Raw genomic sequence first — 17,056 nt, forward strand, 5'->3', positions numbered from 1 at the left:
AAATGGCTCAAGATAAGATTTGAGAATTAAATAAATGAATAATGAAATGATGTTTACTCATTTCGCTCCGCGTGGGATGTATAAGCACAAAAGTACACCCTACACATGGTATCTATGCTAACGCGGTGCTCTTAGACAATGCCTGTTCGGTCGCCTGGTTGATGTAATCATCATTGTTGTATGGTAAATATTAGATTTCCATTCTGTTTCCATTTGCACACCTTTCCGAAAGAGTAGGCCACATTGCAATAGTCGTAGACTATAGATAAATGACTTTGGTTTGGACTGAGGACAATTTCACAGAAAAACATACCGTTATGAGGGCGTTGTTAAGCAAATTCAATGTTTGGTTCGAACAGATCAAGATCCTGAAGTTCCGCAAGAAGGCAAAAAAGCCCAGATTAAAATACACAGGACCTGAAGCCACAATGATGACAGCAAAACCTTATAAATAACAGTATATAATCCATATGATGATTGTTATCAGAAGTATTTTATTTATTATTACCCCGCTTTTTATAGAAACTTTGAGTTTACTGCCTACATTCGCTACTATTATACCTTGTTATCTGAATAAGCTCTAAATATTCCATTTCAACACAATTCCCATGTACCGTTAGGTTATTCATATTATCTTCGGTATTGATAGAATTCAATGAATTTGTGAAATATTTATCACTTTATTGAGTATTTATCGATTAATCGGCGATTTTCCTAGGCCTACTAAAGAACAAGCACTGAAAGCTCATGCGGTTTCTCACTTCTGTATGTTTTTCGATGGGAGTTATCTAAGTCTGATTTGGACGATTCAGAAAATACCATGAGAAGAGAAAGTGAGGTTAATGAATATTGTTAAATTTACAATAAACTGTATAAAATATGTCCCGTAGCAATACCTAATAAAGCCAACATTTGCCAAACGATGTTCGTTTGACAAAGGATAAAATCTAAACTATACATTGATAATTATTATCTTATGAAAAGATAATGATATCTACAGATTTCAACATGGTAACTATCATACTTAATACCTTCATTTAATAATAATCAATCGCTTGAGATTGCATCACTATCATCTGTTCTGTATATTAATATTGCTCAACGTGTAAAAAGCGTAAATTGAGTTTGAAGAATTTAGCGCTTAAATCAAATAGGGGGTTCAATATTTCCCTCCCAAGATATTTGATTCCAACACTACCGAGTTTTTGTCAACATTTAACAAGTATGTGTTTTTGAGCAACATTTGAGGGCAAAAGGCAATTCACCACTCATCTGCCTCTACATTTAAATCCCTTTTGCCTGTCACATTCTAATGATAGCCAAAAGGTAGATAGCGAAAATATCTTCACGCTATCAGTCAAATATGATTCAATTAGACACTGCAGAAGAGGGTGCATGTCATTCAAATTCTTCTCGATTGGAAGAATGACATAGAGCGACTTAAATTGATTCTAGACCACTCAAGAACATGATATCCCTTTTTTATACTAAGGTATCTGTGACTTTGTACTCGTTACAAAAGACTTTGTGCTGTCATTCTAATCAAGAATATAATATCCTTAATTTCTACCACACTAGGGTAAACAAAAATTATTTGTTTGAGATTTACGATGAAAATGCTCGAATGCAAAAATGAAAAAGATATCCTACTACGGAGGATGAGCTGATTGCCTATTTAGCGGCTAACCAATCTGGTACTAAACGTTCTTTTTTGCATTTTATCAATCGTTTGCCTTTCATAATGTAAGTCCTGCTGTAAAATGGGTAAGTTATATATTTTTAATAATATATATATATATATATATATATATATATATATATATATATATATATATATATATATATATATATATATATATTCATATATATATATATATATATATATATATATATATATATATACACACACATATATATATATATATATATATATATATATATATATATATATATATATATATATATATATTATATATATATATATATATATATATATATATATATATATATATATATATATATATATATATATAAGTTTTATTAGTTCTATTATTCTATAAAAACAAATAAGTTATTTCAATTTAACTAATAGTCAGTCCAATTTGTTGAAAAGTCCACAGTTTCCACAAGTTTCCACAAAATGTACAATACTGAAGGAATAATACATTGCATACATCTTTTAACATGTTAATTTGTTTTAATGTTTGATTTCTATAGATGATATCAAATATATTTCTGATAACAATATCTTCTAGGCAAGCGGTGGTCCGTATCGTGCAGTTTAAACAAACGAAGACACTCGTTTATGCAGCACCGAAGACACCCCCATCGAGTTAAACAATGAGTAAAAATGCAAACAAATAATGATGAGTTTAACTTTCCATCAAGTGAATTATCACCGATCACTAGCATAGGCGTTTTGAATGCCATAGAATAATCGATACTAACTAATCATTTCTATAGGCAAAGGTACACTATGGCTAAGGTACACTATGTAAATTCATTACGTAGGAACGGTAATTTATACAGTAGGAATGTTATTGAAAAAAAAAACATCATGGTGTATGGTTATGGGTTCGAAGTTAAAATGATTATATTATTATATCATGGTTTATTTCATGCTATTTATTGCAAATCATTTGTTTACCAAAAATATACATTTATCATTAGCTTGCCTTCTTATGATACTATTTTTTTATTTGTTTAATTATTACTAAGTGTACAAAACTTTTTACTCCTACACCATAATGAATTCTGTAAATTATGAAAACAATCTAGTATAGTAAGTACAACTTACTTACTTACTTATCCGGTTTCACACAACCGGTTTTTCCCTTTATGTATTAATGCCAGATGTAACTCTGATATAATAGATAAAAGACTGAACAACCCATAATTTTTAAATCATTTGGTAGATCCAGCTTTATTTGTGTAAAACTTTAAAATGTTAAAAAAATCTTTCAATTCAATATTTTTTTTTATTTCGTTTTTATTTATAGTTTATTCTTCATTTATTGAAAAAAAAAATTGATGTGACCCCGTTTATAGCAATCTGGAAATTGTTCTTTTAAGCTCTAAATTTTGTATAAAAAATGTATCTCCGTTGATTGTTCTTTTTGGATCTATATTCAATCTGCCTTTAGATTACATTTACATTTAATAGACATTACCTCGAGCCAATGTGAATTTCTCTATTGTCTGTTACTGACTTACAATGCCTCTGGGATATTAGAATCCTATTACTGAATGCAACAAGATGTCAGAACATTAAAACAAACAAAACACCGCGCTTGAAATGGGTCAAACGACGAAAATGCACAAATTTCTCTTTCAAAGTACTATGTATTTTATACTTAATGTCTCGTTTCTAAAGAAAACGGACAGATATCAAATAATTTTCTAAATTCACTCAGATGATTTGGTTCAAGAGCATCAACCAAGGGCGGCAACAATTTAATTTATTAATTTACTAGTCGAAACCCTTACGATGTCTGATTTCGTGACATCCAGCAACAACTCCTCCTCTATCCATCCTATTTAGCTTTTCTTAGTTGGCTTCCGCTTCATTTCAGATACTCATGATACTCATACTCATTGCTCGGTGATAATTTTTTTTTAACATAACAGATTAATAGTTCACACACTACTCTCTGTAACAGAATTTTGCTTGTACCATTCTTGATTGATTCTCTTTAATCTAGTGATTAATTTAGTTACTGACTTAATGTAAACGTAAGTTAACATTTTAGGTTTTTAAGCAATAGTGGGTTTAACTAGTGCGTATAGAAAGTAAATCAACGCAAAGCTTATCGAGCAATTATTAAGTTATATGTTTAATTATTTATTTCTAGAAGAATAGTGAATGTAAAGAACTGAACGATTCCTCATATATTGTTTGTATTGATAGGGAAAAGTAGGCAAAGACGGACACATTAAGGAAAATATTAAACATCTAGGGATGTATAAATACAGCAACCAAGAAAATGTGCATAGCTACACCCATGTTTTATCAGATAATGTGTTGACATTTTTAAGTTTCTATCGACTTTTATGTTATTTTCATGAATTAAAAACATTTTATTTTCATGTTGTTTTGAAATTTTCGGGTAAGACCTTATATGGGAAAGATGGACATCATGAAGAGTAAGATTTAAAATTTACCAGTAAAAAACGTTGAAAACTGGAGAGGTTTACAGTATTTTATCACATCATATTGCTTTCCACGTCCTGGTACGTACATAAAACAATCTTGGCCATTTAGAACGGCGGTTCATGCAGCCATAAATTTAGGAATAGTAAGCATCACTTCTAACTTCAAACAATGCAGAATCTAGGACATATTTAAAATATATGGCACTAACAATAGACGTTGTTTCAGCTTATAGAAGAACAGTTTAGAAGTTCTCTTAGTAGTCAAATTAGATCCACTAGGGTGCGCACGATTGAAATTTTGTTTTGTTCCTAACTTTGACCAATTTTGAAGATATAATGCAAAAAATGTTTTCAAATGTATTGTAATACCTTCAGTTTCGATGCTACATTGTTGAATCATTTAATAATTACTTTTATCATGTATTTATGAAAATTGTTATTTTTTCCTGCAGCGTCCTTTTACATAACTTCCCATACCTGATTCTAAAATGCATCTGACAGTAAGAGCAATAAAAATATAACATAAAAATTCATCTTTTCATTTATCTATTATTTAAGCCACTAGTTAACTGCTCATTTCCAAAAAAAAATATTTCTGATATATTTTTCAGATCAGCTTATATACTTTAAATATAATAGAAGTTCCTTCAAAGATAATTATTTGTTAATTTATTTTTTCACAGATATTTATTAATTCATATTTTGCAATCTCTGCTAAGTACTTTATTAAAATCTAAGAGCATTATATAGATGTTTAGCCCGCAGCTTCTTCGATTCCACTCAATGTAGCCATTTTCTTCATAGGAAGGAAAATAACTTTTAAATATGAAAAAAATATGTATTTGTATTACATAAACTATATATTCCATACACAAATGGAAACAGCTTGAATGCATATGCTTACCAATAATCAATCAATGGTTTGGCTTGTGAAAAAATACAGCATTCACTAATAAAGAAGCGTTTAATCTCAATACCCTACTCCATACAAATGGAACGATGGAACCAATAATTACCGTAATGGAGATAGTATTATATTATTGCCTACCAAAAACAACTAACTAATGACTGTTTCATTCACGGGAATCATTCTACGACTTCATCATCGATCATTTACTTTCCTTTAATTAATGTATGATAATCGAACGTTTTCTTAGATATTTTGCTGGGAGTATACATTACATTTTTCCATTACCTTCTACAAAACTTTTGAGTCTTATGGGAAGTTAAATCATCCTTTCTACACGTATTCCAAAATGTGACATCTCATGACGAGACTAATACTGATATAATCATTCACACATAATTTAAAATATGTCTTGTACCAACATACACTGGACTTGATATCTCGATATTCTTTAGAGGTCTTTTCTTTCAATTTTCCAATGTACCACAGCCAACAACATACAAAACATTAGCTAGTCGCACCGGTTCTGAGCTGTACGGCACGGTACGGAAAGTCTTCCTATTTTCATGCTAATCTACTCAAGCAGATCTTTTCATTAGCCTAATGAGTTGATGCTTGTCGGCTTTCTTACTGTATCCTTACACAGCGCACCGTAACCATAAAATTCTAAACGATTTTTTTAAGTACGTTGAATTTCCGGATGAAAGTAACCGTCAACATAACCAGCTAAGTGTAAATAAGATGCTATCAGCATAATGGCTCAAAAACTGCTCTCATACGGTATTTTAGCTCAAGATGTTTCTTTGACTATGGCAAACCAACACTACATACTTTTTCATACCGAATATTGTTCCTTTGATTTTACAGATTTAATTAATTATATTTTGCCAGCATACATACAACATCAAAAAAGGACATTAATGAATCGTAAAAGCTGCCACATTTTCTTCTATTATGATATACATTTTAAAAATACATAAAACAATCTAGATGTGGACTCCGATTTTTTGTTACTAGATCTTTTCAACCAAATGCAGCGCAATTCACAAAAGATTTTGTGTAACAACCAACTATTCATTTGGTTTTGCGGAGCATCACTGTGTGACATTACCACCTGGTGTGTGACAAAAGTCGAACCCCATTTTTGGAACCCTAAGCCTCTGTTCCCGCATTTTGACGCACTTTCGATGTTTTCAATCATTAACAATTGAAGAAATCCCCTAGCAGCATGGAGAATATTGAAAGGTTCGTTTGAACAATTCACCTTTATCATGACAATGTTGACCGTATACCGTTAGATTCGTGCAGTAAACTACACCGCTTTTTTCCTTCATGAGCAGATCGAACTGGGATACACAAAATTATGAAATGTCTCTTTGTGAAACATTCGCTGGTTGATTAGATGGATCAATTCGTTATAGTTCCCTTTTTTGTTTCCCTTTCGTTACTCACACTCTAGAGACCCTGCCGTCACATCACCCCACTTTTTTTCTTTTAAAGGACCCTTTTCCTGCATGTGCGCGTGTGGCTAGCAGTTGTGTCGTAATCCCTATGCTGCGTTGGGATGGATTAAAATGTACTATGACCATAATGCTCGGATATGCAACAGTTTGTAGGATGGTAGATTTATGTTATTTTAGTTTTAATTGGATTAAGAATATCTATTTGCACTTAAAGCACGCTGTAGTTAACACATATGGTGAGTTAAATAAAATAAAATAAAATATAAATAAATAATAAAAACAGAATGAAACATCATTCATTGATTTGTCGCTTCTCATTCTGCTCATTACTTGATTGCTTCATAACTGTTTATTTTTAACATACAAACAACAAACGACTCGGTAAAACATCACAACCATCGAATATTCAATATAAGATGTGCAAGAAAAACAACCCAAGTTCATCCAAGCTAGAACCACAGCAGATCAACATCTCACCTTTCTTTGCGCCAAGAAAGCATTAGCTTCAAAAATTAATTAGACTACCAGAAGTAGAGCATTGGGTTTGGGTTTAACCAAAAATATGTGGGATCAAAGGAGGAAATTTACACAAATACTTATTCATCCGGTATGGATTATTTTTCTTCTCATTCAAAACGAACTCTTGTCTTTTATTATTTGGGCAATAACAAAAAGTGTATATTAAATACATATACATTTTGCCGAAATTACAAAACTCTTACAAACCTGGAAGTAGGTGACCATTATTTTTGTAAGATTATACCCACTGTAAATAATTCCGCTATAATGACGAGCTATACGAGATGTACGGCGACCTCACTGTCGTGCAGCGTATAAAGCTCGCCAGGCTCCGGTGGGCTGGCCATGTTATACGCATGGAAACGGACGACCCAGCCCGTAAAGTCTTTTTAGGCCGTCCACAAGGACAGAGGAGGCGTGGTAGGCCCAAATTGAGGTGGCAAGATGGCGTGGAGGCGTCCGCCATTAAGGCCGGGATAACGGACTGGCAGACGAAGGCGCGAGACCGTGAGCGGTTTCGGACACTCCTGAGGCAGGCCAAGACCGCAAAGCGGTTGTAGTGCCGGATAATGGAATGGAAATAATGCCACTTGAACTAATGATGACAGTAATATTCCTCAAATTGTCAACCGAAAATGTAAATCTCTAACTTTATAAACACAATTTTATATAAAACTTAACAATACAAAAACTAATAAATCAGCATAAATGAAGCAATCAGTCCTATACTATGAAATTGACAAAGGGTAATCTTTAAGCTTTAATCTTTCACATGCTATTTGTGTCCAATTAAGTATTCTTTTTAATACGACCTACGTGTTAAGGCAATTCTAACATTTCACAGCGAAATTAATGCATGTATAAAAGATTCACCTTTTGTTAACACAGAACATATAAAAAACTTTGAACAAATATATTGAAACGCATGAAACAATAGCTACGAAAATGCTCCAATATCAACACGATGCTCTCAGAATGATGTGCCATACATGAATAAAGCATCTGTAAAAATGTCCTGCCATACATTTTCATTCCATTCAACCAAATGATATAATTCGTTATAAATACTTACCTAGCACTGTCGAAGATATCGCGCTCCAAGCTAACAGGTACCAAGCCACGAAATGATGCACGCCATCTTTAGTGACAAAAGTCATTTGATTACCCTCACTCCTTCCTATCTTTCCCGCTCTGTTGTTTATATCAATGTCGTATGAAATGCTTAAACATATATGCTGTTTCAGATAAACAAATATGCTGTTTCAGTTACACCTTCACTCCACTACAATATGTTCACTGAAATTAATTATCGATCCATGTTGTTTTGGATGAGTATTATCATGACCTCGAAATCATCTCCATGTTATCTTTGGTTATTTCACTGCAAAATATAAACTATTTATTTATCATATGAAATCAAACTGCTTTAGAACATTTAAAAAAATACACGATTAAACCATATCAACTTACTTCATTTTATTATAGTGATTCATTTACGATGATATTTTAACATTTTGACACCTCGTGGAACATTGCAATACGTGTTACAAGGCTCTTTTATACGCTGAAGCAAAACTTCACTTATGTTTTGGTAGTGCTACGTCGTCACTATCTCTATCTCAAGTATTCAGTGTTCACTGCGAATTTGATTGAGTGGCACAGTATATCTTTTGATTAGTATGCAATCTCATTGATGTCTGGTTCACAGCGTATTGTCACATAGCCATCTGATGTATTTCCACTACACATTCTTGTCATTGAGACGATTGATGTAATCTTATGGAACGTAGATGTATGACAATTCATACTGTGAGCTTGATTAAATTGAAGTAATGCAGGCATGGAACATCGCTGCTCAATGGAAAGCTGACCTGTGGAATATAATATAGCTCTTTATGGAATCACAACATCACCGATGCAATACATCCAATATGAAATATAGTAAACATTTTACGAGCTTACGCATCGAATATATTTCTGTATCTCTGTTTATTCGCATTAGGCCAGAACGGTAATTTAAAGTACATAGTGGCAACTAAGAATTCAGTTTTTTTTTAAGAAAAAATAAATTTCACACGATTTTGAACACGAAAGTATTGGTTATGAAGCATGACGCGAGCAAGAAAAACCCTGGCATTTTTAACGCTTTCACAAAAGACGTTTCCATTGTCGGAATTCTTCAATGAATTTTATTTTTCATCTCTTTTCACATTCGTATCACAGTGCCGCTAATGCTGATTATGTCTGTGTTGCTTTCAAAACTCGAAGGAACATAATCTGTCTATGCGGCTTCCAGGGCACTTTAAGGAGTGTTGGGTACAAAAGTAAAGAGAGAAACAATTTGCAGTAGGAGGTAAACTTGAGGTGAAGAATGGAAAAAAAAATCTAAGCAATATTGTTGCCCCCCGTGATCCTTGGCGAGAGATATCCTGAAACCCAACTCAGTACCTTTCAGCCAATCCGACCTCATGCTGCTTTATGAATCCACATATTCCACTGCAACACGCACCTTCATATGCTTGGTAAACAGCCGAGACCGAGCAGAGGATTTTTCAATAGCACTCTCCACATTTTCCGTCGACACTTGAGCACAAACAGTACAACACTCCTTAACTCTCCGGTGGCAGTCCGTAGTCAATTCTTCCCGTGTTGATATGAATAATAACTGGGAGACGGTGGATGGTGGTTATTGGGCTATGCGCTTACAGACTGATGCTGTCGTTTATCAGCATTAGTGTGACTGCATTGTAACAACTAAACCACAGCAAATGCATACAGTAGAATAAAAAAACCAAAGCATAACAAATCCTAGTCAACTCTTCTCTAACATTCCAACATAAATGGGGTAAAAGGTTTTAATCTGCATAAGTTGTGTTAAAAAGTTTTAATCGGACAAGAAACCTATATCAATCCTCTCTCTTCCAGAAGGCATCTGTAAATATATCATTGCATAAGGTCTTTAAGTTGGACGCATAAAAAGTTACATAAATTTGCATTTAACATATTGTTGTATGCTCCTATGCGTAAACTATATTTGTTACGTACAACTTCAGACGTTTGAAAGCAGATGTAATCATTTACTAATAACGAACAAATAAATAATTTCAAAAAAACATTTTGAATTGAGATTTTTAGATTTGTACCATTTGATTCCTATTTTGGACTACAAATTGCTGTTAAACCGTACATGATTTGTTATGGCGAATGTGTTCATTCAAAACCCACTTTCTTCCGAAAGCAACCATTCTACTCGTAGACCGTGTGTCATCGGCACGCAATTTTAGAGGCCGCTTTTGCATTAGTCATCAATGGTGCGTCTCCCTTGTAGCAAATGCCTTAATTGCTCACGCCGGTATCTTTCTTTCTATTTATAGCTGATCTTTCTTCTACACACAAACAGTCACCATACATTTTCCTTATAACAGCTGAGACAGTTCACACTTAGCATGGCTGTACTGGTTTTATGTATCCTTGTTGATGAAACGTTCCTAATAGTGCCAACAATTCGAGTGATCCAAATAAATTTGTGTTAATACTTTTCAGTACAGCAGCATGACTTTTTCACTTATGCAATATACAATATACAATCTAAGGACACTTCTTTGCACTTCAAAAAGCGTACCCGATGTACAAAGATATCATTATACAGCAGGTAAAGCAAAGAAACAGGAAACAGAGATGAACGATTTCCCAGCGCTTACACATACATTCGTTTTATGTCCAAAGAATCAAGCTCAACAAAAATGCCGCGTTAGATTCTATGACTAATTTATGGGATTCTAGCAAGATTCTTTTCTGTTTTTAAATTTCCTTACTTGCGCAAAAAAAAAACCTCATCGTAACATTAACAACAGTTCGACACAGGGTGGATGGAATGATAAAAGAAATGAAAGAGAAACTGAAATGTGAAAACAAAACATACAGCTATAGCTGGGGTCAGTTCAATCCCAAAATTGAAGTCCTAGTCCATTTCCAATGCGATCCCTTTCAATCATAGAAGCTGGCAATAGAGCTGAGAACAATTTTGCAGCTCTTCTGCAACGTATTCAATCGCTCCCAACCTTTTTTTAGGCAGTACCGATTTCCCGAGCAAAGCAAGCACACTCTCCGCCTTCTGTATGTTGCACGCATTGAAAAAATAAAAGGAAAACAAACTACAAAACTATTGCATGCTGGTTGGCATTCGACCTAAGAAAACACACAAACGATTCGGAACGATTAGCCAGTGTAAGTTGTTGAAAAAGTATACCAAAACGGGAACCAACGCATGCGACCTTTCCCACAATAATTCCTGGTCCTACCGTCATTGTACGAAGAGGGTGAATATGTTTTTACTGCTGATCTGGCAATAAGATTAATCACCAATGCAAAGCGGAAGCATGGCAAAATTGTGGTAGGGAGACAAAGAATCACTATGTGGCCCATTTCTCTATCGACTGAGAAGGACCCAGCATGTTTCATAGTTAGTAGATAATACAAAGAATTAAACGAATTGAAGAATATTCCGACCACGGTTGTAATTCGTTAGTAGTACTAACCCACAAACACTTTATTTATTTTATTTATTTATCCTCTTATTTATTTTCCTTAACACAACAGGAGACGGTGCGGGGAGAGGTAGAATAATAATGGCTTCATAGTCTTGAGGAAAACTCACATCAAATGCATTGTATCAAGTGCATTGTACAAACTATACAAGTATACAACAACATAGTTTATCAAAAACTCTCATTAACTAATCGAATTACTCTGTTATAAATCGAGCAATCCATTATTAGCAAAGCCACCTTATGTTTCGTACATTTACATTGTACTTCCTCATCTAATTATTCCTATACTTATAATCAAACAAAAGCCTCCCATCTTATCAACACTTTTCCTACAACCACTCGCAAGAAGAATGCTAATGCGACGCCTTAGGGCTATCATTTAGACTAATGTTTAGCTAGAATCAGTAGCTAAGCACAGCCGTTTTCGTTTTCTTGCACGTTTTGCTCCAAATTTCTCTGGAAACTACCCTTCTTCCACAAATATCGCCCCAAACAATATTCGTGATTTCTTCTAGCTGTTGTCTGTTGTTTAACTTTCGCGAACCGAGGCCAGAAATTGTTGCGGTTACCGCAAATCTCATCATCCACGACCATGTGCTGTTCCGTTTGGGCCAATAATTGCATTGCCCCTTGGCTGTTTTTGCCATCAGCTTGGTAAGACACAGCTTGTGCGTCAATATTTGTCTATGTTGTTGCTAATCGCTCTCTTTTTGTGATCCAGTCAGAATTTTTTTCACGAAAAAAACACATCTTTTAAGCACGATGAGCTGCTGTTTCATCAACAAGCAACTGTTTCAAAATTAAAAGTTTCAATTTACAGTTCTGACCTAATGCAATATTAATACTAGACCGTAAAAGTGTTCAATGTGCTTGAGGAAAGTTATTGCAAGTTAGGGACTTTGTGATTATATTCATGAAAAAACAGCGTACCTCGTCAAACACAAACAAACAAAAAACGTCATATGTTTAGCATGTACGGCAAGTCCCGAAAGAAAACAGCCTATTGAATATTTTAATAATAAAACACCCATCAAGTTCATGCAATTTTTACGGAAGTTGTAACAACAAACCGGGCAATAAGCCATCGAGATATACATCAAAGAGCCGGCAGAAAATTAAGAACAGTTCAGATCGTCTTTCATGCTCTTCCGCTTTTTTATACCCAGGCTATTGCTGGTATAGCATGATTCAGGGGTATCATGGACGTTATTTTGCTTTCTTTCCTAACACTATCGCTCTTCTTTGCTTTGACCTGGTCTTTTGTGGCTCCATCTGTCAATCAAGAGTTGTTACAATCACAATATTTTATTAATGCCGCCATTAATTCCACTACAGGATCGAATTGCATAGCCCTGTTTTGTAAACAAAAACAACTTCTGAGAATATGTTGACAATATTTTGGTTAGAATTACCCCATGGTCATTGCTTTACCAACATTCATTCTAGATATTAATGCTAAATATCGGAATGGTAACTAGATGCTAATTCAAAACGCACTATTGAGCTAAATTTTATATGAGTGTAAAACAACAATTGAGTTATAAATGATAGTAATGCTTAAAAAAATGAAAGCTTTTCTGAATTTCCAGAAAACGTAATAGAGCTCAGGATGAAAAAAGTATAAAAGACTTTCATTTCACCATCCAAGATTTGAATAAAAAACGAGAGAACGTTTTCGCTCGAAACGGAAAGAGATCTCAAAGTAATCACCATATAATCCTGAAAAATTTGTTCTTAATCCTTTCGTACGGAAAGCCATAACTCCTATCGTTCCTTTTTCACTTTCCAATTCTTAAATCAAACGTTGATAGTACTACCGTGGCATGGAAACCGGGTAAAGCATGGGACAACTATGTACTGCAGATCAACAGTACTTTGTTTTTTTTTTTTTGCTTCAAACATAATTCCGAACTGTATTGAGCTCATCCTCTTATATATGATATAGAGACCAAAAATGTTCTTTTAACTCCGCGTAAATACTTTTCCACATGCTTACCATGGTTTGCTAAAATTTTCTACAAGAGGTTATGTATGAAGCAAATCTCTGGAAGCTGTTCCCGCCAATAAAGACGAACGATAATCCTTTGCTGTATATTCACATGGGTTGTTGCCTAGGTTACTATTAAGCTATTTTCTCATCGGAGAAGTATTTTATTACACATCACAATGCGCACAATTTTCATACACTTTATAATTTCAAATATTTGATTTATTTGAATATTTGAATATTTGAAATGAATATACACAACAAATCACTTAACTAGATTTACTCGTGCAATTTCAAATTAATTATATTTAATATTTATTTCACAAACGATTTTCATTTCAACACAAATACGCACAATTTATTCAAACAATCGTCTGTTACGGTAGTGGACGATAAAACTATAGTAAAACTGACGATACTGCATCATCTATTCCATCATTTAATCAATCAATCGAATCATCACGGAACAATAATCAAAACATCTCCCTTCATATCATCGTGCAAGGAGCAGATTTTACAGTATGACTCAAAATTACATCACTGTTTTACACATTCACAGTTATTCTCTTAATCCGTATAACACAACCATCCGCATAAACCAACACGTATTGAAACACTCTGCTATATCCATTCGTACTTATTGATTGGGAGCTGAAGCTATGTGGAAATTACTGCCATTGCTTATGATATTTTTATTTTATTAATACCACTGAACATAGTCATAACATTTTTATTGCTGATTTGTTAATTTGAATAGTTTTGTGGTGAACAAATAAAATGTAACATTAACAATAACATTAACATAATTCAAGGCTGGAACATTTTTTGCTGTAGTATAAACATATCAACACTCACAAAACCTTAGCTATGGCCGTAACCACTCAATAATCGAGCAAAGATTCAGCACCGCATTTTTCACAGAATCCGAAATGGAAAACCGTCAGCTTTGAAAGACAAACTACGACTAACAAATAACTGCGTGTGATGCTGTTCGCCTTTTCCTGGCGCTTTGAAACCCGAACGAATCCGACCCGAACACATCATCAATCGCGATGCATCCAGGGTTTCCATCCACTTTTGTATTAATTGCACGTTTCTAGTTTTGAGATTCGCTGGCTATATACGACCTATATAATTTGCAATATTTTTCTGGAATAATACATACAAGAATAAATAGAATTTCAATACATACCAAATCTTAGTTTACCGCATAGCATGTTAATTTCACTGTTTCGGTTTAATTTTTGTTACGTATTGTTTACACTCAAAGAAACTTAAATGTACATTATTTGATTTTAAACCATCAAACAATTTAAGCAGCTTGGATATTGGGAAAAAATGCCAGCTAAAATCGAACTGAAACATTCCAATAAATTTACGAAAGTTTCCAAAACTTGCTTAATCACCAACAATACAAAATAAAATGGATGTTTTGCTTAAGTCTCAGAACTCCAACCATACTGCAACTAATAAAAGATACATGTATAAAGCATATGTACATCGCACTTTATAGCCCTTGTCATATGAACCATATATTTTTTGATCAATTACATTTGTCTAGGCAATGTCCTTAGTACTAAAATAAATATGCATAATTTGTTGTTTTCATATTAATTTAACAATCTTAATGAAAAAATCCAAACAGTCAAATATCAAATATAATTAACATTTCTGTTTATATTTCATGGTAGGTGTTGGTGCGGGCATTCGTTTTTTAAATATAATTATAACCTATGTAATAACAACATCAAAAACGTAAAACCAAATTCAACTATCAAACCCTGTTTTCCCGAACAGCTGTTCTCTTTCGTGATCGGCTTTCGGGTATGCACCGGCGCGGATGAACCGGCGAATAAAGGCTCTACGTGATTTACGCTTGACGCGAGTTTCCATTGCTACGACGCAGCAGATCTCCGGGAGCAATACGCACTGAACGACATGACAACCAGTAAAATAAGCATCTCGGAAAAACATGTTCGAGGTCATTCTTTTCCATGGAGTCCCGGATGAGTGATCGCAAGGAAACGTAAACAAAGCGTGTAAAAGCCGGTAATAAATATCTAACGTATCATTAATTCCTAGCCATTGTTTTTTTAATACAAATTAACCATATATTTCTCTCGTCATTGTACGTTACAAGTGATGTCAAATGTAAAATTTTACTCAATTTACTTTTGACTATTACATCTCTAAAGGTTGCTTTAGACCTTGCGTGAAAGTGAACATGTAATTTGGTTTGTTTTTTTGCTATATCATTAAATATTTTCAGAATATGTCTTATCGTACACCAAAATAAAGGGTTTTCAATTCCCCAACTGTTTAGACTGTATTAAAGTAATGAATTAATTGCAATTTCGTGTGATTCCCCGCTGATCATTATTTTTTCACCGTGAACCGTGTGTTAACAAATAATCCGATGCGTTGAACCCAATGTCTCAATGCATGCTGCTCATATGCAGAATGAGGCCAAAGGGTGCAACATTTCTTTAAAAAATTAAGTGTAATTCAAGTCAAGTTGTTCTAGCAGTAAATTTAAAAAATCACTCGAAGTCAAAAAGGGTTTTTGGCCTTTATATGCATGACAGAACTAAGTAAGATAGGTTTAAAAATATAATACTTATTCAATATATACATAAACTATAAAGTTAAACTAGTTTTATAACAACCACAAGCTATTATAAATAGGAACTAATATTATAATTTAATTCAAGATGTGTTAGCTTTAGAAACATGTTACATTCTTAAATCATTCATACTTGTTTTCACAAGACCCCCATATCAGCAAGATAAAATATATGATAGTATTCTAGTTAAATAAATCGTGCTACACCACAGATTACAAAATTAAACTACCAAAAGCAACAGGAACAAGCAGCAGCAGCAATCGTAAAACTTTGAAGTAAACTTGCATATCCATCCAAATACGCCATAAAGTAATCTTCAGGACGATTTTACGCATTTCTAATCCTCCTACATAATCAAATTAATCCTAATGACCGTAACTTTAATTGAAACGACACACGTTTTTGCTCCACCCCCAACGCTGGCTATCACCTTTTGCCAATGATAAGTAGCAATACACCCCATTCCTGAAATGCAAAATGTCTCCTGGGCCCATGACCCATTATTATCTCACTAGGAACAGCCACGCGTATCCTTGCGTATCGGTGTATTTTCTTTTTTTATCCTCCTGACAACCGGCTATTGGTTCATCCTTTCGGAACCTTCGACCATAACTTTATTTGTTATCCCTCATATTTAATCTCTCACTCCAGTATCAAACTCCCACACTGTCCTCCCTTCAAATGGAGATGGTAAACGCCAGCACGCGTAGAATAGAAGATGTGGAGCCTTATCATAATCATCATAAAGGCTGATGATCGTACTCATCACATAACAACCGCTGCACTGTCGGCAATCGTCGATATGGTGACGGTATCGCCATAATAACATATAATACCACAATATCGGTTTAAAT

The 17,056-nt window shown here is 33.9% G+C and overlaps 1 protein-coding gene and 1 long non-coding RNA gene across 3 annotated transcripts in view; both read right to left on the minus strand.

The window, feature by feature from the left end:
• LOC121595762 (roundabout homolog 2-like) overlaps nucleotides 1-8,198 on the minus strand; it is a 30,466-nt gene extending 22,268 nt beyond the window's left edge. The window contains exon 1 of the mRNA XM_041919965.1: nucleotides 8,114-8,198. Within this exon, the coding sequence (XP_041775899.1) occupies nucleotides 8,114-8,198 (85 nt within the window). The remainder of the gene's footprint in view (nucleotides 1-8,113) is intronic.
• Nucleotides 8,199-8,205: 7 nt separating this feature from the next.
• Nucleotides 8,206-14,529, minus strand: LOC121596929. Of its 2 annotated transcripts, none has more exons than XR_006005340.1 (3): nucleotides 14,434-14,529; nucleotides 8,512-8,912; nucleotides 8,206-8,422 (listed from the first exon to the last, which is right to left on the minus strand). It is a non-coding gene; the product is annotated as an uncharacterized LOC121596929 (long non-coding RNA). The 2 variants fall into 2 exon arrangements; XR_006005339.1 differs by having other exon boundaries at nucleotides 8,206-8,436.
• Between the last annotated feature and the right edge of the window lie 2,527 nt (nucleotides 14,530-17,056).

This window comes from Anopheles merus, chromosome 3R (genome assembly GCF_017562075.2).
Source record: "Anopheles merus strain MAF chromosome 3R, AmerM5.1, whole genome shotgun sequence".
NCBI lineage: Eukaryota > Metazoa > Arthropoda > Insecta > Diptera > Culicidae > Anopheles > Anopheles merus.